The sequence below is a fragment of the Ictidomys tridecemlineatus genome, chromosome 9 (genome assembly GCF_052094955.1).
Source record: "Ictidomys tridecemlineatus isolate mIctTri1 chromosome 9, mIctTri1.hap1, whole genome shotgun sequence".
Classification (NCBI taxonomy): Eukaryota; Metazoa; Chordata; class Mammalia; order Rodentia; family Sciuridae; genus Ictidomys; species Ictidomys tridecemlineatus.
The window spans coordinates 31,817,602-31,843,730 of record NC_135485.1 but is presented as its reverse complement, the minus strand read 5'-3'; the positions used below and the strand labels follow the sequence as shown (position 1 = coordinate 31,843,730).

The 26,129-nt window shown below is 33.7% G+C and overlaps 1 protein-coding gene across 3 annotated transcripts; it reads right to left on the bottom strand.

The window, feature by feature from the left end:
- Nucleotides 1–1,915: 1,915 nt before the first annotated feature.
- Nucleotides 1,916–26,129, bottom strand: Tmem33 (transmembrane protein 33). Of its 3 annotated transcripts, XM_013356251.4 has the most exons (9): nt 25,984–26,128; nt 25,723–25,792; nt 22,619–22,713; nt 21,958–22,145; nt 17,310–17,377; nt 15,511–15,644; nt 7,568–7,651; nt 3,527–3,647; nt 1,916–2,675 (listed from the first exon to the last, which is right to left on the bottom strand). In XM_013356251.4, exons 2-9 carry the CDS (start codon nt 25,765–25,767, stop codon nt 2,670–2,672), a joined length of 741 nt encoding a protein of 246 aa, XP_013211705.1. In that variant the 5' UTR covers nt 25,768–25,792; nt 25,984–26,128; the 3' UTR covers nt 1,916–2,669. The 3 variants fall into 3 exon arrangements, with proteins under 3 accessions (XP_013211705.1, XP_005320003.1, XP_040148429.1); XM_005319946.5 differs by having other exon boundaries at nt 1,916–3,647; XM_040292495.2 differs by lacking the exons at nt 1,916–2,675; nt 3,527–3,647 and adding an exon at nt 3,706–3,889 and having other exon boundaries at nt 25,984–26,129.

Genomic DNA, 26,129 nt, shown 5'->3' with positions numbered 1-26,129 from the left:
ATGAAGAACAATTTTATAACTGATTTAACTGATTTAGGCACTTTGAATGGAAAAGAAAAAAAAGAGACAATGATTTGTATTCGACTTCCAATTGTGGCCTATTTTCCTAAAAAGTACAGTTTGACAGGGTACTTCTGACATTTAGGGATATTTAAAATGTTCACATAGGCTCAATGATAGAATATGAGGCTCTGGGGTTAAGAACCAGCACTTAAAGTACTCATGGTAAATGCACACTAAGTATTTGTTCAATATTGAATTAATACACATTAAAAAGGGTCATGGAATTCAGATTCTTAGTTTTATGGCTGACTCAGCACTGTTCCAGTGGCATTTAACCTTCCAACATAACGTGAAAATGGGAGGCAACTTTAGGAAAGAGTGACACCTACTGTTATAAACATAACTGTCTGTGGCTACTTTCTCCCTTGAGGTTTTCATTCTATCAAAACTAAGTGACAGCTCTGAGGCTTTAGAATAGCTATATTAATAGCTGTTGAGGGTATTTATCACAATCCCTTAAAATAAATTTACTCACTGTCATCTGAATGCTTTAAAAATGGAATCTTTCAGTTCCATTTGTCTCATTACATATTCATTTTCCTTTCCAGAATAAATAATATCCATGCCTTAAATTTACAAACCCTAATCTGAATTTTTGATCCTGATTCTTACAAAGTAAAGTACTAATAGTTTTTCAATTCCTACTTAGATGATAGAATGTATTAATCTTTCATAACTTCTGGTTTATTATGAGCTTGGCCTCATGTTCTCTGTAAGGGACATTCTTAAATACGCAAACTTAATAATAATGATGATGATGATGATGATGATGATGATGTTAGCTTCTTCCTTGCTTCCTCCCAGAAGCACTAATCTTGGTGAATTTTATTCCAAGAAAATTTAAATATAAACTATACCTGAGACTTTTTAAATTAATGAGAAACCAAGTATACAAAACAAATGTAATATAGAATGCTTGCTAGAATAATGTATTTTGTATGAGGTGTCCACCTGTCCAAGAGGTTCTAATAAATAATGGCACTATACAATTTCCTAAACAATGAGATATTCTGGATGTTAAATCAACTTCTTTTACACCTGTAAGAAAAAATTAGTTCAGTTACGCAGTAAGATTGAATTTTCCTACTGCATTCATTTTACATACTGTTCTTAGATTTTCTTAATTTTAGAGGTGTACACGTAACACTATAATTTCAGATACCAAATAAGCTATACTTGTACACATTCATTATGCAGAATTTCTAGCAAATCAAATATCTGGTAATGCTCAAACTGTAAAATTAAGTTTCTCATAAATTTGACTATTATTTATATATTAAGTCTTCCTTTAAGAAATAAATCTATTCTTTCCATTCAAACATGAGCATATCAGAAATATTATAATCCTATGTTATTTAAAAGCCTTGATTTAAAGCACAAGTATCTGAAATTACAGAAGTTTTAAGTTTAAAAATTTTTTAAAACCACTGTGGATTACTTCCTTTAGGGACATCTTTTTGACCACTGTTAATTTTTAAAATAAAGAAGAAAAATTCAAAATTAATACTTATAGACATTTAAAAGTAAAAGGCAATCAAGGTAAAAACAGAATGCAAGCACACAACAAATGGAAAAACTGGTGCCATCCAAATAAGTTTTAAACTTTAGTTAACAATGGTCCAGGATTAATTTCTTACTCTGGATAAACAGTCTACTAGTTACATAAGATGCTGACATAAGAGGAAGCTAAGTAATAGGTATAAATGAACTCTCACAGCACTACTTCTCAAATTCTTCTAACAATTAAAAAAAAAAGACAAGGAAAAGTTTTTTCAAATAAATTATGCCTTCAGCTGCCAAAATTTCTTGATATAATTAGATAATATTTTAAAACACATTAGAAATCAGTGTGTTTACTTAACATTATAGTCACTTTATTGCTCTAGAAAGTTAGTTTTCAAAACCATCAGATTACACATACAGTGATGAGGCTAGTTGCACACACACAAAATCAACTGTATATTATGAGGTTGCTTCTCCAACATAGTGGATAAATATTACAAAATTACAAAAATAGCTGGTTACAGTTAAGCTATCAAAGTAGAATTTTTCTGGCAATCTAGCCTAAGAATTTCATCTTTCTATAGATTAGAAAGTTGAACAAAAGGAAAACTGATATTACTGATAAATCACTAATGAATGTATTTGAGAAATCCACATTACATGCAGACAGAAGAAAACAGGATACAAAAACATTTATATTATTCTATACTAAAATTGTGCTACCTTTTTGAACATTCCCAATCATGCAACAATAATAAGGATCAGAATGAATTTTATAAAGTAGTTGATGGGAGTTCAATGAACAGGATTTAACACATTATACAACTCAAATCACAGTTGCATAATACAGCCAATTTCTTCAAATATATCTATGCATTACAAGACTGAAATGCATACTATTCCCGATTGCTCTCCCAGGCCCATTACATATTACCTTACCTAAAAAACTTTCCACTTAACCTTTCAAATCAGATTTGATGGATAAATATGTAATCTACAGGATATTCTTCATTATTATTTCAGACATGAGTATAGCCATATGCTCAATCTTCAGTTACATTCCTTTCAAAAGGCATCTGACTGCTGCAATTTTCTAGGAAAATTCAAGCCTAAGAAACCAAGAAAACTGAAGTCAAGAACCTGAACTAGGTAATTTTACAAACTATAATACTAATAAACCTATCTGTCCACATTTGTAAAAGGATTTCCTATTTAAGAAATATTTCTCAATGGGTCTTTGAAAGCAAAATTGTGTCATTACTACTTTCTGATATAAAGTGGTTATGTGACCCCAAATATTTATCCAATTGACTAACAGGCTTACAGTTGAGTTAAAAAAAAAAAAAAAAAAAACCAAAGCCACAGAATTCTTATGGAAATAAAAATTCAGAAGCTCCTAGCATAAGACATAAACTGCCTCGTATAATGATACATCCAAAATAAATCTGTCCTAGCAAAGTAGCACAAAATCAATAACAATGTGAAATAGAATTACAGTGCTTCTGTTAAAATCATCAACCAAAATTACTGAATGGCAAAAGAATACTGTCTTAAAATATACTAAATTCACATGTTATTACCATAATGAATTCATGCCAGATTAGGTTACAAATTAGGTAGAAACAAATTTCAGAACTATTTTTTCAAAAAATAAATGTATTTCATGATACAGGCACAGCAGCATCTAAAAAAATTGATACATTTATCACTAGATACAAACTTCCTTAACCATTAGCAACAGAGCACAGTAAAATTTTTCTCATCAACTTTTGAAAAGGCTTGATTTAACATGCCAGGAAAATGACTATTTTTCCATTGAGATGCATTTACTATGTAAATTATGTAAGTTGAATTGAGGTCAGTGTTAACACCTGGAATTTAGGATACCCTAGTAGAAGTACCAGCTGCTAATAATGCTTATATTATATACATAGCTTAACTAGAAGTTAAACTACGCAACTGTTGGTGCCAGTCTGCTTATAAAGGCAATGCTTTGGAGACAAAGTCTTCTCACGAACAGTGGACAAGCAGGCTTCATTATTATGTGTTCAACAACAATTCTCAGTTCGTTAAACAAGTTCCTGCAAGATAAAATAGTTTTTTTCAAAAACACAAGAAAAAAGCAAAATAGTGTTACAAAATGCTGATGAAGATGTTACCCAGTCAACAAAGAATTTGAGGAATGATTAACATAGAATGAATCATAGGGAACACATAAATATATACATCACCAGGGTGGCATGTAACTGTTGTCCCAGCACTCAAGGAGGACTGCTTGAACCAAGGAATTCAAGACCAGTGGTGGTAACACAGTGAGACCCATCTCAAAAAAACAAACACATCCACAAAAAAACAAAAACTACATATATGTCCACAATGAAATTCTCAAAATCTACACTCATATCTTTTTTTCAGTGAAAAAGTTCAAATAACAAACGCATTCTAAAAAATAGCTATCTTGGGCTGGGGATATAGCTCAGTTGATAGAGTGCTTCCCTTGCACGCACAAGGCGACACCAAAATAAAAACTATCTCTGAGGACTGAGATTAGGAAAGACTTTCATTCTTTTCTTTGGTAGAGTCAGGTAATATTCACATTTAACTTCGGCAAATTCAACTTGTTCTTAAAAAGAGCAAAAAAAAAAAAAATTATGGGTAATTCACACACTACTAAAGAACATATTCTCTCAGAGTTTTCCTCTTCTGTAAATTAAAAGCATGTATTTAACAGAGTTGTAGTGAAGTTTAAATAAGACAACAAAGATGGTCAATAGAATTTACTTCCCAGAGCTTCTTTCTATTGATAGAACTGGCTCTTTATATTCAGACTAAAGCCCATAAAATACACTATATGATCTTATCTCAATCTAACTATCGGCTCATCTCTCGCCACAACTTCTAATTGAGTTATGTTGCATAGATATGCCTCAAACACAGTGTGGACTTTGCCTTTGCCCCAACTGTGCTCACTGCCTCCAAAGTACCCTTTATTACACATGGTACATGTTACATGTATACTATTTGGCAGGTATATACAAAATCACATATATTGTATTGTAAAATTTGTAAGTGATTTGAAAGAGCAAGAATATTTTACTATTTGTGAGTTTGACCTTATATGTTGACTCATCCTGCATGAAGATGCAACTCTTGTTTTACTTTTCTGTATCGTTTTGTGACATCTATGGTTTGAACTTTTTTTTTTTTTTAAAGTATTTAATATGCTCTCACACAAAGACAGGAATACAATTTGAAAAGATGCACATACAACCAAAGGCCAGTATTTTCCTTGTTACAGCACCATTATTCACGGTCTCTTTAGCTACCAGACCCAAAACCTGGAGATGGAGGCATTCTATCTCATTCTTCTTCCCACACTCTAAGATGCTACATCCTAAGTATCTGCCTCAAAACCCTTAACAAAAAATAGTGTAGTTCAGAAAATGTAGCTTTATTGCATTTTTATTGATATTTTCCATTACCTTTTCACTGTTATGATTAAAATGTATACTTATAAGCAATCTTTGAAGACATTTATTAGCACATATTTGTGGTAGCTTGACCCACTGTGATCTTTTCATTTTTATTTATGAAACATTCTAAATTTCTAGATGTACTAATGTGACTTAAGGGTATATGAAAAAAACAGGGTATAATTTGCTAATGAAAAATGAAGGTCAGGTCAGGGAACTAGAAAATAATACCTGAAATGAATGCATGGACCAGAAAGAAAAGGAAAAGACTCATGGAATCAAGAAAAATGAAGACTTATTTTATTAAGGAACTCATTAGGATTGTATGTCTAAAACAAATAAGCTCTACTTCAGAAAATATCATAAAAAGACACTGTCTAAAAAAGCATAAAAAGCCCCAAGAAAGGAAAATCAGCTCATAGAATAAGGAAGATATTTATTTAGAACCTAAAAGATAATGAGAGTCTAAGCACTTACTTTTTAAAGAAAAAGTCTCAATAGTTTACCCATGCTGGCCTGAATTCTTGGAATCATGGAATCCTATTACCTCACCAGCCTACATAATAGCAGAGACTAGAGGCACATGTCTGAATAGTCTAAGTACTTTCAAAATATGATTCATTTCACCCTCAGGAGGAGGTTTCCCCCTCTACCAATGAAGAAATTTAAATTTAAATAACTTGCCTACAGTCACACACCTAGTAAATGATGGGTCAGCATTCAAATTCAGCTCTTTTAAGTGTACTTGTGATGGTATATAGAGTTAATCATAACACACTGATTGAATTTCCTGCTGAATTCTACTACGTTATTTCAAACATGAAAATAAAAGGTGTTAACATTACCGAATTACATTTTAAAATCTACTAAATGCAGTTATTATTTTATTTCTACTTCACTTTGAGAACAAAATATATATATTCAGTGTATACTAAACTTCCATTCCTGAAAACTACTAATTTCCTAAAATACTTCTCTGCTTCCCCATTATTCTCATCCAACCCATTCTGTACAAGAATGTCAGAATATTCTGAGCATGTTAAAATCATCATTCCCACACATCTAACAGATTTTAAATTTTTGATATTGAAACTCAAGAAATTTTTGACATGACTCCAATATACCATCTTATTCTGCTTCAGCAATTTATCATTCTGAATTTGCACTGGAATCAAACTCCTTTACTCAATGCCCCTTCAAACATGGCCTGCACTTTTTTTCCTCTGAACTATGTTCCTAACACCTACCTGCCTACCTAAAATGCTTTAATGTTTTAATCCTTCCAGATCAAATTTAAATCTCCAATTTGGGAAATTTTCCTAGGCTTGTCTATCTTCTGGCCCAATGACCACTCCCACTTCTGTGGACTATAGATAATACCGATAGAAAAAAGCAACCATATGGCAATTCATTATATGTGATCCCTGCCTTACCCAAGGAAGACATGTTCCAGGAACCTCCATTGGGGCTGTTTTTTTTTTTTTCCCCATACACATATACCTATGATAAACCTTTATTTATAAATTAGACATTATATATCATAGATATGCTGGACAAAGGGATGTTCACATCCCAGGTGGGAAGGAGCAGGACAGCACAAGATTTCATTATTCTATTCAGACCTATGAACAATTTAAAACTAGTGAATTACTTATTTATGGAATTCTCCACTTTTGGATGACATGTAACTGAAATAAGAAAAAGTAAAACTGTGGATGAAAGGGACTACTGTATATTGATTTGTGAATATTTTATCCTCAACTATTGCTTATTAGTATTCAGGACATGTTTTTGTTTCAACTAGGAAAGCTCCTAGAGAATGGGATTTTTTGTCTTACACATCTTTAAATTACCTAACCATAGTAGTGTTTTAAAGGTGGTCAAGATAACCTCAGTTGTAATTTCTAAGAAGAAATACAGATGTTTCCAGACTAAGAAATTCCAGTTTTTCAATTTTATTGAAAACTGGAATAGTGACACATTCAACAGAAACCATATTTTCCACAACTAGAAATATGCTGAATACTCTTAATTGTGAGAATGTGCAACAGAGGAAAGCTGTAAGCCCAGTTAGCCATTTAATCATGACAGTGAACAACTGACATAGTGTACTTACTGACTGCTAAGCCGTGATGTTTGGTAGGGCAGGTGTATTAAATGCATTCTTGACTTCACAATATTTTCAACTTATTATGAATTTATAACGATATAAAGCTATCATAAGTCAAATAGCATCTGTACAACTACCTCAATAACCCTAGCTACCACCAGCAGCATGGTGATGCATGCCTGTAATCCCAGCAGCTTGGGATGCTGAGATAGGAGGATCATAAGTTCAAAGCTGCCTCAGCAAAAGCTAGGCACTAAGCAACTCAGTGAAATGCTGTCTCTAAATAAAAAAACAAACAGAGCTGCAAAAACGTCTCTTCCAAGTTCTAAACTGTTAGTCAAATTACTTTTACAAGTTAAAAATACTATATTTCCACAATTCTCTAAAAAACAGAAAATACTTAAACTTATCAGCTTACCGACAATATGGATTTCTTCTGGAGGAATATCGAAGAGTCAGAAATCTATAGTAAATAAAAGGCTGGAGCAAACTTCCTTGGCCACTGAAATAAACAAATACAGAGTAATAACATACATTACAAATTCATACATATACTTTTAAAAGGCAATAGTCAATTCAAATGGAGAATGTATGCCTTCATTTAAATAAAATATATCTAAACCCAAGTTATTTTTAAAAAGGAAATAAAAGAATATAGATGATGGCAAAGAGTAAAATGTTATTGCTTAAACTTTTATAAATATAATCTATAAATATTACCTATTTTGTTTTGGTGGTAATAAGGATTGAACCCAGAGGTACTCTATTACTAAACTACAGCCCCAGTGCTTTTCATTTTCAGACAGGGTCTTGCTAAGTTGCTCAGGCTAACTTCAAACTTACTATCCTCCTATCTCAGCTTCCCCAAAATGCTAGGCTTAAAGACGTGCACCATCACACCTGGCCATGTATTACTTTTGAATTTTTTATTTATTTTTCAATGCTGGGGATTGAACCCAGGGCCACTCTACCACTGAGCAATACTCCCAGCCCTTTTTACTTTATTTTGAGATATGGTCTTACTAAATTGCGGAGGTTGGCCTCAAATCCTACTGTTTTAGCCTCCTAAGTAGCTGGGATTTCAAGTGTGGAACACTGTGCTCAGCTGAAATTATAACATACTAAATAAATCAGTAAGTTACATAAAAGCGCTTCCATAATTACCATTGATGAAATTAAATTTTAAGACTTAACACATATTCAAATAAAAAGTTCTTTATTTTATAAAAACAAACAAAAATTAAAACTATAATGGCAGTGCTGGAGTTGTGGCTCAGTGGTAGAGCGCTTGCCTGATAAGTGTGAGGCACTGGGTTTAATCCTCAGCACCACATAAATAAATAAATAAAGGTACTGTGTCCATCTACAACTAAAAACAAAATATTAAAAAAAAATTATACTGGCTCACTAGCAAATTTATACAGCCTATACAAGTATTCTTGGTTAAAAAGCATAATTAAATACCTCAAGAAAGATGTATATATATGTATATATAAATATATTTTATGTCTATCTATCTATAGATACGTTTTTGAAACTCCAAGTCTGGAATTCTTCCTAGAAAACTCTATCTGGATTAAAACTTTCATGGAAATAACTAATAAAACATAGCAATGGGGCTGAGGATGTGGCTCACTGATACAGTACTTGCCTAGCATGTGCAAGATCCTGGGTTCAATGCCTAGTACTGCAAAAATAAATGAAGAAAAAATAAGTTGGGTGTGGTGGGACATGCCTATTATTCCAGCTACTCCTGAAACAGGAGGATCACAAGTTAGGTCATCCTAGACAAGACTCTGTCTCAAAATAAAATTAAAAAGGGCCAGAGATGTAGCTCAGTGTTAACAGTACTTCCCTAAGCATGTAAGAGACCCTGGGTTCAATCCCTACTATCACCAAGAAGAAAGAAAAAACACAACACAAACCTACAGTGGACAGAAAAGTAGTAGGGTGACATAAATTTATATAACACCATTATGTTTATGTAATGGATTTAATATGCAACTACTTATAATCTTTGTTATAAAAACTAAAACTATATAACAACTTTGAAAACAGCAGAACATAAATCTATACATACTATTACAACTGTATCTTGAAACTTTTTTTTTGGGAAAAAGAGAGAGAGAGAGAGAGAGAGAGAGAGAGAGAGAGAGAGAGAGAGAGAGAGAGAGAAAATTTTTGATATTTATTTTTTAGTTTTTGGCAGACACAATATCTTTGTTTGTATGTGGTGCTGAGGATCGAACCCGGGCCGCACACATGCCAGGCGAGTGCGCTACCTCTTGAGCCACATCCCCAGCCCTGTATCTTGAAACTTAATTTGGAGGAAATACATTAAGATGCTAAAGGTAGTTTCTTATGCTAATTTTTTAGTCTTTCAAGTTGCATGATATTATTTTCGGGGGGAGGGGATGTTGAATCAAACTCAGGGGCACTTGACCACTTGAGACACATCTCCAGTCCTATTCTGTATTTTATTTACAGACAGGGTCTCACTGAGTTGCTTAGCACCTTGCTGTTGCTGAGGCTGGCTTTGAACTTGTGGTCCTCCTGCCTCAGCCTCTCAAGCTGCTGGGATTCAGGCATGTGCCACTGCACCCAATGCATGATATTACTTTTATAGCAAAAGTACAAACTTACAAATATCACTAAATTAAATGTTACATCCATTTTCTCCAACAATTTGACAAATTAACTTTCTAAATTGAAAAAGTAGGACTAGGGTTGTAGATCAGTGGTAGAGCACTTGCCTAGCATGTGTGAGGAACCGGGTTCAATTCACAGCACTGCATATAAAGAATAAATTTTAGTTGTCAATGAATCTGTATTTACTGACAACTAAAATTAAAAAATTAAAAATCAAAAAAACAAACAGGGGGGCTGGGGTCGTGGCTCAGTGGTAGTATGCTTGCCTAGCATGTGTGAGGCACTGGGTTTGATTCTCAGCACAACATACAAATAATAAAGGTCCATCAACAACTAAAAAAATATTAAAACAAACAAACAGGGGCTGGGGTTGTGGCTCAATGGCAGAACGATTGCCTCATATGGGTGAGGCACTGGGTTTGATCCTCACCACCACATAAAATAAATGAAATAAAGATATTCTGTCCATCTATACCCAAAAAATATTTTTAAAAAATAAATACATAAATTGAAGAAGTAATGCAAAGAATACAGAAAATGTACATAGAAAATACTCACTGAAAAACAAGTTTCCCTTCATCCAAATTAGCCCTTTCTCAAAGTTTTAGCACAATCTCAAATACACTTCTATTTATGTACACAAGTATACAAAAGAGCTAATACTAATAAGTGCACACATGGTAACAGCCCATATTACTGTTAACTAACTTATTATACCTTGGAAAGCATCCCATATGACAATACAGAAATTACCTTGTTCTTTTTATAGGTTCAAATATTCCTTCTTATACTTACTTGTACCATTATGTAACAAGCTCCCTAGTAATGAATATTTAGGATAGCTCCAGTTCACAATTAGGAATAAAATTATAATGATCATCCGTTTATCCATCTTTGCATGCATGTACATGTATGTGTAAGACAACTCAAATTATAAGTTCATTTTTAAATATAGTTTTCTAATATTAGACTATGTGTCTACCATGAAAGGTAGCACACAAAGAATAGTCATTATTTATGATTGTTTTAAATGTTAGCTTGGGTACATTCAAGTTACATATTTAAAAGCATAAGTAGCTTTTCCTTTTAGAAATGGAGGCCTGGGCATGTAACTCAGTGGTACAGCCCTTGTCTAGTATATGCAATACCTTGGATTCGATCCCCAGGCACTGCAAAACAAAACAAACAAAAGAAATGGAATATAACTTCGTAAACAAATTTTAATTCTTTAAAATAAAGTAATAAAAAAACACAAAACACTGAAAAAAGAACAAAACTCAGAAAGACCTTCCTTGTTCATGAACTAAAAGACTATTGTTGCTGGGTGTGGCAGTGCAGGCCTGTAATCCCAGCAACTCAGGAGACCAAGGCAGAAGGATTGCAAGTTTGAGGCCAGCCTGGGTAATTTAGTAAGACTGACTCAAAAATAGAAAATAAAGAGGGCAGTGACATAAACCAGTGGTGGAGCACCCCTGGGTTCAATCCTCAGCTATAGCTAAAGAATATTTATATTGTTAAAATGTCCATACCCAAAATGATATACAGATTCAATGCAATCACTTTCAAAACACCAACTTCACAGAAATAAGAAAAAAAACAATTCTAAAATTCATATGGAACAAGACTAGAAAAATAAAAAATATATATATGAGCAAAAAGAACAAAACTGGAAACATCACACTACCTGTTCTTACATATAAAGGAACACAGTAACCAAGACAACGTGATACTTGCATAAAACCCAACACAGACCAAGAGAACACAAGAGATTCTACAAATAAATATAGCCAACTAATTTTCAACAAAGTGTCAAAAACATACACAGGAAAACAAAAACACACACTGGAAAAAGGATAGCCTCTATGATGGTGCTGAAAAAAACTGGATATCTACAGGCAAAATGCAATTATATTCCTCTCTCTCTCACCATATAGTAAAGTCAACTCGAAATGGTCAAAGACCTAAATGAAAGACTTGAAACTATCAAAGTACTAGAATAAATCATAAGAGGAACACTTCAAAACACTGGAATAAGCAAACTACTTTTCTACATAAGACCCTAAAGGCAATCAATAAAAGCAAAAATGGACAAATGGGATATATAAAACTAAGAAGTTTTTGCACAGCAAAGAAAACATCAACAATGAAAAGGCAACCTGGGAGAAAATAATTGTAAACTGTTCAACTGACAAGAGATTAATATACATAATACACATAAGGAGTTCAAAAAACTTAAACAAATGGACATATAATCTGAATAGGTGTTTTTCAAAAGAAAATATACAAATGAATAAGAAAAAGTGCTCAACATTACTAGCCATCCAGGAAATGCAAATCAAAAACCACAATGAGATATCATCTTACTCATCAGAATGGCTACAATGAAAAAAATAAAAAGCAACTCTTAAATTCAGAGGGTGAGAATGTAAATTAGTACAGCTATTATGGAGAAAAGTATGGAATTTCCTCACAAAACTAAATAAAACTAAAAAAAACAGAACTACCCTATGATACAGCTATATCCCACTTTTGAATATATAGCTAAAGTAAATGAAATCAACATATCAAAGGGATACCTACACTCCTGTGTTTGTTGCATCACTATTCACAATAGCCAAGATATGAAAATCAACTGAGGAATCCATCAGCAGAAGAATGAATAGAGAAAATGTGGCATACATATCCAAGTACATACACATAATAATTATTTAGCCACACACACACACAAAATATATTGTCATTCATGGCAAAAATGGAAGGAATTGGAGGACATTATAAAGTAATAAGCCCAGCACAGAAAGGCAAAAATTGTATGTTCTCACTCATATGTATAAGCTTAAAAAATTGATATCAAAGAAGACAGTGAAATAGTGATTACTAGAGATTAGGAAGGGAAAAGGGAAGGGGAATACAGAGAAGTTGGACAACAGATACCAAAATACAGTTTCACTGCAAGAGTAAGTTAAGAGTAAAGAAATCAATAAAGCTATTTACTCTTTAAATATTTCTGGTAAATTCATATCTCCTTTACAATAATGTGAAAACTAAGATGTATGTGTACATAGTAAGTGTTTAAATGAAATCTTTAAGGAGCACAATTTAATTATCTACCAAGAAAAATGAGGTATTTCTCTAAGTTGCATTGCATTTCATTAAAATTATTTTAGATTCTGCAATCTGTATATGGGGTAAAAATGGGAGTTCATAACCCACTTGAATCAAAGTGTGAAATATGATATATCAAGAACTATGTAATGTTTTGAACAACCAACAATAAAAAAAAATTATTTTAGTCATTTTGTGTGTGTGTGTGTTGCTGAGGACTGTAACCAGGGCCTCACAAATGCTAGACAAACACACCACCACTGAGTTGCAACCCCAGATCCTTAAGCTAATTGAAGAAGAACAAAATAATTTTGCTTACTAAACAGAATTTGGAGGTTTCAAAGTGTAGACATCAATTACATCCATATCCATATATACAATAAAAAAAATTACCTACTATTTTTACTTTTAGCTACTTACAGGAAACAAATGGCAGAACCTGGTATTCCTCAAGACCAGAATTAGATAACCCAAGAAAAATGAGTAAGAAAGTAAAGAGGCAAAAAGTTCCTTTTACTAATTAGAGTGTTTAAATGATCAAGATCACACAAGAAAGAGATGAAAATTAGACCTATACATCAAGGGGAAAATACAGAAATTTTTATTTTATCCCTCTTTTTTTCCTTTGACTTAGATTACATTATCCTTTATGTAACTTCAGTTTTTAGGATAAAACTTAACTAAAATTTGGGATGAAAGTTTTAAAGATGCATCAAATTCTATATTCAGCTTCCTTGCAGATGGAAGAATTTTCAACATTATCTATTACAATTAACTTTTTTTTTCTTAATGCAGTGCCTGAATCTCACACGTTAGGTAATACTACTACTTTCTAATTTTCTTTTTCATTTGCACTAGTGGGAATTGAATCTAAGGCCTCATGAGTTGCTGAGCCACATTCCTAGACCAAGACTACATTTTCAATGAGGAAATTCAAGGTTCAGAATATAAATTAATGGTCAAATCAACTATAATCCAGGTCCATAACATCCAATAAGAAATCCTGGGCTGAGGCAGTAGCTCAGTAGCAGAGCACTTGCCCAGCACATGTGAGGCACTGGGTTTGACTCTCAGAACCACATAAAAATAATAAATAAAATGAAGTATTGTGTCCATCTACAACTACAATAAAATAAATAAATAAATAAAAATCTTTCATGCATCAATCTAGAACTTTATTTAAAGTATATTATCTAGTTGGACCCATAACTTAAGCAATATATGGTGACCATAGAGTTTTCAGAGGAAAGCATTACTTAAAAGATAGGAAAAGATGCATTTACATTTAAGGAAATCTACAAAATGTTTAGAGAGACTGCTAAAGAAAGATGTAATTATCAGGTATATACAAATATCATTAGTTTTTCAAGGCAATGAATATGAAATTATAAAATATAAATTTATAATCAATAATAGTTTATTACAAATCAACAAGATTAGGAAAAACAAGATATGTAGACATTTTACAGGACATTTTGGTATTTCTATTAAACACAAAATGAATTTAGCTTATAATATGGCAAAATGAAGTCTGATGTGTTAAAGAAAACACTAATACCTAAGTGTAAGCAGAAAAAGATGTATACTACATCAGTATTTGGAAACACAAAAACATGGAAACAAAATGTCCATCAATAAAGAAATGGGTAATAAAACAGCACACTCATCTGATATAACACTATACAACCATTAAATGAAACAAACCATGACTGTATATTAGTATAAACAGGTTATGAAAACATTCAAGTAGGAAAAAGCATGGGAGAGACAACTAATAAATTATGATACTTATGTATTTACTACACACTTGTATATTATTAAAGGATTTTTTTATAGGTACATATCAAAACTCTTACACCTATAAGAAAGAGAAAACAAAACTGCAACTAAGGATTGGGGTTGTGGCTCAGTGGTAGAGCGCTCGCCTCGCATGTGTGAAGCACTGGGTTTGATTCTCAGCACTTCATATAAATAAATAAAATACAGGTCCATCGACAACTAAAAGATTAAAAAAAACTGTAACTAAGACCTATAATCAAATAATATTTTAACTTTTTTTTTAAAGAGAGAGTGAGAGAGGAGGGGGAGAGAGAGAGAGAGAGAGAGAGAGAGAGAGAGAGAGAGAGAGAGAGAGAGAGAGAGAGAGAATTTTTAATATTTATTTATTTTTTTACTTCTCAGCGGATACAACATCTTTGTTGGTATGTGGTGCTGAAGATTGAACCCGGGCCACATGCATGCCAGACGAGCACGCTACCGCCTGAGCCACATTCCCAGCCCAACATTTTAACTTTTATCTATAATATCTTGTTCCTTAGAAAACTAAAAATTGAAAAAAGAATCATCCAGGTAGACATATGCCCTGTTTTAAAACTTAAATGCAAGATATCAACAGAGAGATCACTGATATTTTAATGTTCTAACTTTCAAAAGGAGAGCTTTCTTTATTCATGAATTACTTTCCATACCAAAGGTACAAACAAAATAAGAAGGCAATCATAGATAACTATTACTATAAGACCATAATTTCAAGCAACATGAAACTTAATATTTTTACTTATTCATTTAGTCATTAGCTTTCCAAAATAAATGTATTTTTATTCTTACCTAAAAAGCATAAAAACTGTAGCAGGCATCAAGAAAATTTCATTACAAGCAATGAATTTCAGAATATTTTGTTGATTACCACTTAATTTATCCAAGACAGATCTCAACAAAGGTAAACTATTTGAACCCTTTGCCTAAAACAAAAGAAAATATACATTAGCGATAATTAAGTATTTTTGATAACTCAATTACAGTCACCCTTCAGGAAACATGGAGGATTGGTTTCAGGATACCACTCAGATCCCAAAATCTGCAGATACTCAAGATGCTTATTTAAAATAGTACAGTATTTGCATATAACCTATAAACATACTCTCTTATACCTTAAGTCTTCTCTAGATTGCTTATAATTCCTAATAACCATGTAAACGCTATATAAATAGTTGTTAATATTGTATCATTTAGGGAAAGAAAGTCTATACCTGTTTACTACAGACACAAACTTATTTTTGCAAATATTTCTTATCTGCAATCAGTTAAATCCACAGACGCAGAACCAAGGGATAACTAAGAGCTGACTAAATTTTCTTTCTTTATAGATAAATAGCACATCCAACAGGCAATAGAACCAGAAGTAAGTGATACAAAAATGACTGAAAGTTTACAAACTATTTAAAAATGAAGAATGTATTTTCTTGCTTTATTTTGTGTATCTGAAGTCGAAAACATTAATGAAAATATTTTTCATTCTTAGATGCTTTTGTTTCTTTAAAAAAAGATTATTTTACCAAAAAATGTTACTATTTCTCTCCAATCTTAACAAAATCTGCCTATTCAGTAATACAGTTAAAATATCTGTGATTCCTTAGCTAATAAATGATAGAAATTATGAAGTCCTGGGCTGTGATTGTAGTTCAGTGGTAGAGTGCTTGCCTAGCACACGTGAAGCCCTGGGTTTGATCCTCAGCACCAAATATAATAAATAAATAAAATAAAGGTATTGTGTCAATCTACGACTAAAAAAAAAAAAAAAAGAAAGAAAGAAATTATAAAATCCAATGAAGTCTGATTCAAGGCACAAATTTGGATATTTTAATTAAAATTTCAGTGTATATGCAGTAAATCCACCTGGAACACTTATGTTAGGCTTAAGCATTAATGTTCCAATCCAGCAATGAATTAATTTCAGGAAGGCAGCCGTTCTTAATATTAGTGTAAAAGAGATTTGGTATAGTCTATCTGGTATGTTGGAATTATACAGTGACTAAATAAGAAACCTCTGAAAACTCATCAAATCTTTTTTTTTTTTTTTTCCTTGTACTGAGGATTAAACCCAGGGGTGCTTTACCACTGAGCTACATCCCTAGTCCTTTTTTTAATTTTAAGACAGTGCCTGACTGTTGCTGAGGCTGCCTTTGAACTTGTATTATCCTTGCCTCAGCTTCCTGAGCCACTGGAATAATGGGCATGTGCCATTGCACCTAGCAACTATCAAACTTAAAAAGGTTTTAAAAAAAAATTTAAAAATGGAAATTCCTCTGAGAACCAGGGAATAATTTTAAGTACAATCCTTTATCTACAAAATGTACTATATTTGTTTTGGTTTTGTGGTGCTGGGGATCGAACTCAGGGCCTTGTGCATGCAAGGCAAGCACTCTACCAACTGAGCTATATCCCCAGACCCAAAATGTACTATTTGTGACACTCTAAATAAAAACTTCTAAAACTCAAAACTACTAAATCACTAAGTAATTCATAACAAGTGTGTAAGAGAATAGAGGAACTTTCTTGTGACAAATGCCAGAGTGTCTTAGAACTTAAACTCCCAGGAATCAAAGAAACAGCATTACTTTACTTACATCAAGGACCTTTTTCGTGTATGTGGCAGCGTGAAGCAAAGAGAATAACAAGACTGGGAAAATACTCACTGAAGAAAACAATTAAGGAAAACACAAAATTATCAAGTACTTTGCAAAACAAGCCATGTATTAAGTTCAAATATACAAGTGAAACACCACCTGCAAAATGAGTTCAGTGAAATGGCTATTGGTTTACTAATATATTTTGAATCAAAAGAAGTTTTTGTTTTTTATAAAAAAGAAAGTAAACTATTTCACTTTCTAAAACATCATTATTTTTATGAAGAAAATTAATAGTGAAGTTTTTTTTCATTTATTTTTTATTGGTTAGTTAATAAAACATTGCAAATATTTGCTAAATTAAATTAAAATCTAGGCTACCTCAAAGTTTTTGAGGTAATAAAACATTGCAAATATTTGCTAAATTAAATTAAAATCTAGGCTACTTAGTTTTTTTCTATGCATGCTGTTTTTAACCCCACATTGGCCATCCTGGCCACATAAGTTAATCTTCAAACACAGAGATAAGTCTTTTACAGTGCTTTCACAGATCTCACCCCAGCTATAAACTACCATGGAACTACATCTCCAGCACATTTAACTTTTTACTTATAGACAGGGTCTCATTAAGAGAAGAGAGTTTGAGGCAATGGTTTAAGGAATAATTCCCAAATTTTTCTCAGTTGAAGATAGTAAAATATTTCTTTCCTACAAAGATCCCATTATATTTTAAGATAACATACCTATAAAGCTGATATAATTATCCTCTCAATTAGTAAAAATAAAAAAGATAGTATATATCTGGGGTGGTATATAATCTACTGAAAGTCTCATCAGTTTAATTACAGACATAGAGAATCTCTGTATTTAAAATCATTGATTTGGCTTAATGCCCCAGGGTAAATATACAATTTTCATGCAACATTTTGTAAAACAGAAATTTCTCAGAAAATTCCATTCTCCACACCAAATTTTTGCCAGCCTTATAATAAAAACAAACAAACAAACAACAACAACAAAAAACCCAAAAATTGTTATTTCCATGAAATGATAAAGACTATTAGTCAATCATGACTGGTAAAAATACTGGCCCTAAAAATATAAGCAGTTTCTAAGAAATGAATCATTGTTTTTCTATACTTGCTGAAGGCTTAACATGAATGGGAAGTGGTAATGCTCTAACAATCTAAGACTCAAATTTATTACATTCTCTGTTAGGACCCAAAGGTTCCAATTTCCAATTGGTAAGCACCTTCATCTCAAGTATTAGAAGAACCAAATCTTGTTAATACAGTAGTTCTCCAAATTAATACCCTGACCAATTCTTTCTTGCCTCTCACAAGAATTAAAATGTCAATTACCCAAACAGAGCTCTCTCTCTCTCTCACACACTCACACACACACACACACACACACACACACACACACACACACACGCATGCACAGTTTTAAACTTTTTAATGAATCATAAATCCTTTGAAACTGATGAAAGGTATAATCCTCTCTTCTTTAAGGCCCCCCTGTGAAACTGTTTTGGCTTAAATAATACAATTTAAACTCTGACATGTATTCAGACTTGAAGATCGATTCAATAAGTAGTAGTATCAGGTAATGAAAACAGAACCTTGAATTGAGATCAAGACACCTGCCTTCCAGTCCTGGCTCTATCACAAACCTCATTTTCCTTATCCTCTGTCAAATAACAAGAAATCAAAGCCAGAGATTTCTAAAGATTCTTTTATTGCTAATGTTCTAGAGTTCATAAATAATTTTTTCCTAGTACTGGGGATTGAACCGAGGTGTACACTACCATGGAGCTACATCCCCAGCACATTTCACTTTTTACTTATAGAGAGGGTCTCACAAATTGCCCAGGCTGACCTCTAACTTTTAATTCTGTCTTATCCTCCATATTAGCTGGGATAATAGACATGTAGCACAAAGCTTGGGAACAAACTGTTAATAACATATTCATAATCTTAGATCTCAATGTCACTTTTAAATTATTTAGAAAAGATAAGGGGTGAAAAGTTTACAATTTTAACTCTTAAGTACTTGTCATTGATAGAGCAAGGGCAATGTATCACCTTTATAAGAACAAAGATCGGTGCTGGAGTTGTGGCTCAGTGGTAGAGTGCTTGCCCTTCATGTGTGAGGCCCTGGGTTCAGTCCTCAGCACCACATTAAAAAATAAATGAATAAATAAACACAAATAAAGATATTTTAAAAAATCAGAATGTTTATGATAATATTTTGGCGACCTTTATTACCATAATGCCTTAGGAATCAGATTAGTATTCCTTGACAATTACTAGTTTATGTTATTCTCACTGCTCCCTTTCCCCTCCCATAAAAATTTAAGGAAGAAGAAATCCTTAAACTTCAACATTCCCATGAGAAATGGGTTAGTGAATAACCAACTGCATATAAAAGACAGGTTATCTTCCCAGTCATGGGTCTCATTTGGCATGATCTCATGACTCACTCAACAAAACTTAACTAAGCACCTGCTCTCTGCCAGACACTGAGCTATACTTCACTTCCATCTATTTATAAGTAGTTAGGAAATGGAAATTTATTTTGCCAGTATTTAGGTGTTGGAGGCTATATAGGCCACGTATGATTATGGGTTTGTATGAGCCATCACAAGGTAAGGAGGTTACTTTTCTGAGAACTTCAAGAATGCCCAGATTATGCTGACATCCTGCCTTAGCTCAAAGACCTAGGTACAAATGCAGACGAAGGTGGGTACAACCTGCTAAGCTTCAACCAAGTTGTTTCTGCCACCTTCTTCCTGTTTCCTCAAGAAGTTCTTTACACTGAATCCCACTGGTGTTCCTACTCATTTAAATAAAGCCTGGGGACTCCATTTAGGAGAGAGAGACCCAATCTCCATCAGAGCTGGTCTCCATCGGATCCTGCTTTTCACTTATTTTTGTGTATTATTTCTGAAATTTCTCATACCTTTAATATTTCTAATCTGACTCATCCCCCTAGCTTGGGGAAACTGAGTAAACATCACAAAGGTCATGACCTATAGGTAGAGTGTGTGCCTGGCATATACAAGGTCCTGGGTTCAATCCCCAGAATGACAAAAACAAAAACTATTTAAAAATGATAATTCACAATATAGGTATCATCTAAGTGGACATTTAGTCTTAGAGAAATATTTTATTATGTTTTCTACTATATATAGTTGTATCAGAAATATTCAAAAGCTCTTAAGCTAGGTTAGTGGTGCACACCTGTAATCCCAGCAGCTTGGGAGGCTGAGGCAGGAGGATTACAAATTCAAAGTCAGCTTCAGCAACTCAGCCAGACCCTAAGCAATTTAATGAGACCCTATCTCAAAATATAAAAAAGGGCTGGGAATGTGGCTCAGTGGCTACACACACCTGGGTTCAATCCCTGGCACCAAAAGACAAAACAAAACAAAGAAACAAAAAACCCCAAACTCTTACATCAGCACTTCTTAAAACACTAAGTAACTTCCTAATGGGTGATCTACACAAAAAAATTAAGAAACATTAATCTCACAATGCACAAAGGTCCTGTAACAAAGAATCCTATTTCAAAATCTTTAACTTAGTGCTTCCCAAACACAATGAATTGTAGAACTTCTCTCCTTTTTGGAATAATACCCATTATAATCTGGCAATACTTTTGAAATTGTGAAAGCATACATATTCCAAATCAGTTATTAATTCTCAATGCTACATGGATTATCCATATGTATCTATATGTTGTTTCCATACATGTTATCCATGTTTCTACATTACATACAGTAAATATTATTTTAAATTTACTAATCATTTCTTCATAAATTTTCATTTGTTCCTAGGTCACTGAAAGTTAAAAAAGGAAATAGGTGGGCTGGGGTTGTGGCTCAGTGGTAGAGCACTCGCCTCACATGTGCAAGGCCCTGGGTTCGATCCTCAGCACCACATAAAATAAATAAATAAAGTTATTGTGTCCAACTACAACTACAAAAAAAAAAAAAAAGGAAATAGGTGATGATCTACCTTTTTAAAAGGAAGACATCTAGATACCTTCTCAAAGAAGCTATAAATTAAATGAAAGAAAAATATTTGGGGAGAGGTACGAGGGCTTGATCTCAGGGCTTCTTTACACCTGAGCTACATCTCCAACCCTATTTATTTATATATTAATTTACTCAGAGACAGTGTCTCACTAAGTTACTCAGGGCCTCACTAAGTTTGTAAGACTGACCTCGAATTTGGGATCTTCCTGCCTTAGCCTCTTGCGTTATTGGGATTAAAGGACTGTACCACCACATATGCCCAGTTAAATGAAAGAAAATTTTAAGTATTCACAAATCCTATATAAGCTTATGCTTTGAATCTGAACTTTAAAATACCCATTGCTAATCAAGAAATTTATGAAAGAACATTTATAGACAAAGTTTAAAAATCCCAAATCAGCTCTTCAAAGTTTACATTTCAAGCTTTAGCGTCTGAAATTTTTAAAATAAGCATACCTTTTTCATATAAATGAAGTGCCAAAAAGCAAAAACTTCAACTTTTATTGAATGCCCTTGTTACTAATCTTTCCTATAGCAAAAAATAATCAACAGATCCCCTACATATTTAGTTGGTCATTTCACTGTCAAAAAAGTAGAAAAGGATACTTGTAACAGGGTAGGAATTGACAAAGATGAGTGAATACAACAGGTAGTGGCAGCTGTCCTCTAACAAAGCTTGAGCCAGAAATGCTCTGCTTAATTGAAAGTGCGGCAATCTTTGATGTAGCCTCAGAGCACTGGTAAGAGCATTTGCCAGCAAAGCACGTTGGTAAAAGCTTGCTGCTTCATGCAACCTGTAAATTACCAGAGGAGAAGTTATCATGAGACATAAACAACTACCATGTCTCTTCCTCCCTTGTGAATTGCATCATAATTGCACAACACCTAACTCATTTAACTATCAATAGAAAAAAATTCCTTGAACTTGCTCTATCTTCTTAGAAGCATCATTTCATATATATATATATATATATATATATATATATACACCCAACTAAATTTTATAAAGCAGTGATTCTTCGCATCAAGATAAAAAGGTCAAAAATGCAAAAATCATGAACTTGTCTTAACCCTGCACCTACATTTTCACTCAGATTTTCACCATGCTTAGTTTCACAAATCATAAATCCCTCCAACTGATTATATTACTAAGGACTTGCGTTTTTATCTGTCCCTGAACCTTTTACAATTTAACAATTCTTACACCTAAAAAAGTATTTCATAAAAACAGAACAACATCAAAGCCAGAATTATGTATAGTACATACCCAAGAAGAGGCAGAACAAACAAAGCAGAGCAGTACACTGTGAACAAGCGAGAAAGCCACATTGCCGTGTCCAGTTTATTGGTCATCATGAATTGCTGTATTTAAAAAGAAAAATATGGTAGTAAATTAAGCCTGCAAATTATGTTAAGAATATATAATTTATTCATATTCAAAATATTTCAACAACCTTATAACATTTGTTTTTAAATCATTAAGTGAAAACTCTCAAGGCAATTAACTATTTCACATAAATGCTCAATGACAAGTTAAAAAATTCTATAGTGTTGATTTGGAAAGCACAGGAACCTGGACAGAAATTTAACTACAATTGTCTGTGTTCTTTCAACAGTTGTAATATTGGCTTCATCTATTTAAAAAGAACATTAAATAAGTACTAATTGCTCTCAAGAGAACCAAATGCCTATTATTAGCAAAATCTCAAACCCAAATAGGTAGGTCTCAGAACTGAATAAAAAGGCAACAACAAATACACTTTTGAAAGGACAAAGTAAAAACCACAGTCATCATCAGTCAGTTACAGTTGAACTCATTACTCAGTGGATGATCTGCCTAACATAGTGGAAGTGCTCAACATACAACTGTCAGCTATTAAATATCACCTGCTTCTCTGATTATGACTTTCTGCATCCCCTTAAGGCTCCCCTACAAGTTTTAAGATGGGATTTGTGCTTTATTTGTCCCTATAAGTTTCAGCGACACTATATTAAACTTCCACATGCATATTTCTTCATTTTTTTCTTATTCTTTTCCTTTGCTGCTTTTCTTTCTCCAGAGTGTTCATTAGCACTAAAAAATGTAAAAATATGCTTTATCATTAAGATGTATTTTATATTCATATTCTAAAGAGAATTTTACATTATTTAACTACAGTACCACAAATACTGTTAACATTGAGATCTAATACAAACATACATGGGTATATGAAGTATAACAAAGTTTCACAAATAATACTTATTCTTACTGTATTAAAAAAAAAAAAAAAAAAAGCTTCCACAAAGCTAATTTTGAAACTCACTAATGGTTCTATTTGAAGTTTCAGAACACTGCTTTTAAGCAATTTAACTTCATTATCTTTGGGGGGAAAAGTGTAAAAAAAACAAAAAACAAAAAAAACTTTTAAGTAAAAATGCACGAACATTTAAAAATTCAAATACATTTTATTGCATTCCTTCTTAAATCATATGTAGGTAATGTCAGAAATATGAAATATGCCTCTTGTTGATTGTATCCTAACTACCATACTATTTCTCCCCTAAATTTAAATGATCAGGAATGGTCAAACAGAAGGATAAATCTAGCTTTCTGTGCTCAGTTCCTCTACAAATGTCCAAGCTCTAATCACAATCTGAAATTTAATTTGGGGATATTTTCTTTAAAATCCATTTGTGTAGGGTGTTCATTTTACCATAAATTGCTGAGCTATGCATTTCATTTTATCACACAATAAAAGAAAAGCCAAAGGGCATATTTTGGTTCAGATTTTTGAGAGTGACTAGCATTGGTAGCACACATCTATAGTCTTTGCTGCTTGGGAGACTGAGGCAGGAAGGATCACTTGGGCCCATCAAGAGTTCAAGACCAGCCTAGGCAACAAGTGACACCACATTTCAAAACAAAACAAAAAAGAGTGACCTGGCCAACCGCCAATCACTAGCAGTAAATAATACAGACAAAAAATATTAATGAATCTTCAGGTAAAAAAACGACTTGAGGAACAAGATACAGAGCCTCAAAAACAACTTCTTAATTACAAAGGGGAAAAAGGAATCTTTATAATGTAGAATCCAGTGGTAACTATCTTAATTAAAGAATCAAACTTAAAATCCCCAACAATAGGATAAATGAACATGAAATGCTTCCTCATATGGGGTTGGGGTTGTGGCTCCGTGGTAGAGCACTTGCCTAGCATGTGTGAGGCACTAGGTTGGATTCTTAGCACCACATATAAGCAAATAAGTAAATAAAGGTCCATCATTAATTAATAAAAGAAATGCTTCTTTTTTATAATGCACAGAGAAGAATAAAATAATCATTCATGTGATTCCAGTTTGAGAAGCATTCTACAGAATAGGTCTGGGCTCTAGAAAATTAACAATCTTAGGGCTGGGGATGTAGTTCAGTTGGTAGAGCACTTGCCTAGCGTGCACAAAGCACAAGGCCCCTAGGTTCAATCTCCCTGGCCACAAAAAAAAAAAAAAAAAAAAAATTACCAATCTTGAAAGACAAAAAAGGGAGGGAAGCAGATATATGACCAGTAAACATAATGCATGCTTTCTGGCAGAACCCCTGAGGAAAAGGAAGCAGCTTTAAAAGACAATTAAGGAAACTTGAACATGAATTGCATATCAGTTTATACCACCTATCAGTGTTAAATTTCCCACGTGATTAACTTAACGTGGTCATGTGAAAGAATAACAAAATATTTGTGGGTTAACAAAGACTTTTAAATGAGCCAGCAAAATTTTAAAGTGTTTATGTAGAAATACTTGCAAAATGTTTTCAAAAAGTAATTCACCCGATTCACACACTTAGGGTGGGAAAAATCAGAGGATAATAATGCTTTGGATGCAAGTAACTAGGAAGTTGCTGACTGGCATTTAAAAAAAAAATTACAAAAGCTTGGTACTTTGCTTTGTAAAGAAGTAAGAACAATGTGAAGAATGAAAACAACAGATGGTTCTGTGCGTCATTTCTATACAATGGCGTAAAGTTGACATATAGGTTTCCAGTCCCCACGCAAGGGCGCCATGAGGCTAGTGTCACGGCATACCCTTACACGGCATCTTCAACCTTGGGGCCTAGGATAATTAGAGACTGAGGTGTGGGGAAAGGCAAGAAGGACCAATTTCCAGGATACGCTGGTGACAGCCACCTGCTCCAAGACAGACAGTTGTGGTTTCAGAAGCAAACTTGTAGCTCCCTATGTAGCTTCCCTTCGGTTCTCCCCTCTCCGCACCCGCACCCACTCACTCATGCTAGTCCAGAAATCTCAGCGCTTCTGGAACGCTCCGGGTCCTCGCAGTACTTCCTGCTCCTTCCTACCTCTAGCAAATCAACCAACGCGACCCCGCCGGCTCACTTACCACAGCGCCCGCCCCTTGGGGGCCGTTTGGGGTCGTTTCAGCCATGAGAGACACACAGGCACCCGGGACGCTGCAATCGCGGAGAGAAGAAACAAGAAACAAAACGTCAGTGTCGGGACCACGACCCAGGTAACCTGCTTCCCTCCAGAGGCCCGCCGCGCCCTGCTCCGCTCCGAGCTTTCCAGCCTCCCGAGAAAAAGAGCCTTGCCCGCCCCGTTGCAGTAGACGGTCCCAGAAGCACCCACAGCCACGGGGAAATACCTGTCCCGCACCGCCGAGATCAAAGCGGGTTTTCCAGAAAGACCGAAACGAAGGCGGAGCTTCAGAGCAAGGCCCTAAAGGGCCGAACCAACGCTGCCGGCGCCCGGTTATCTCCGGACCCGGAAGTACTCTTTTCATTTCCGCAA

Excerpts from the sequence above, each read along its gene's own strand:
- Tmem33 (XM_005319946.5), bottom strand. The coding sequence starts at position 25,767 with ATGGCTGAAACGACCCCAAACGGCCCCCAAGGGGCGGGCGCTGTG. Across the intron at positions 22,714-25,722 it reads CCCAAGGGGCGGGCGCTGTG|CAATTCATGATGACCAATAA; the intron begins GTAAGTGAGCCG and ends TTTTAAATACAG. Across the intron at positions 3,648-7,567 it reads AGAAGAAATCCATATTGTCG|GAACTTGTTTAACGAACTGA; the intron begins GTAAGCTGATAA and ends TTTATCTTGCAG.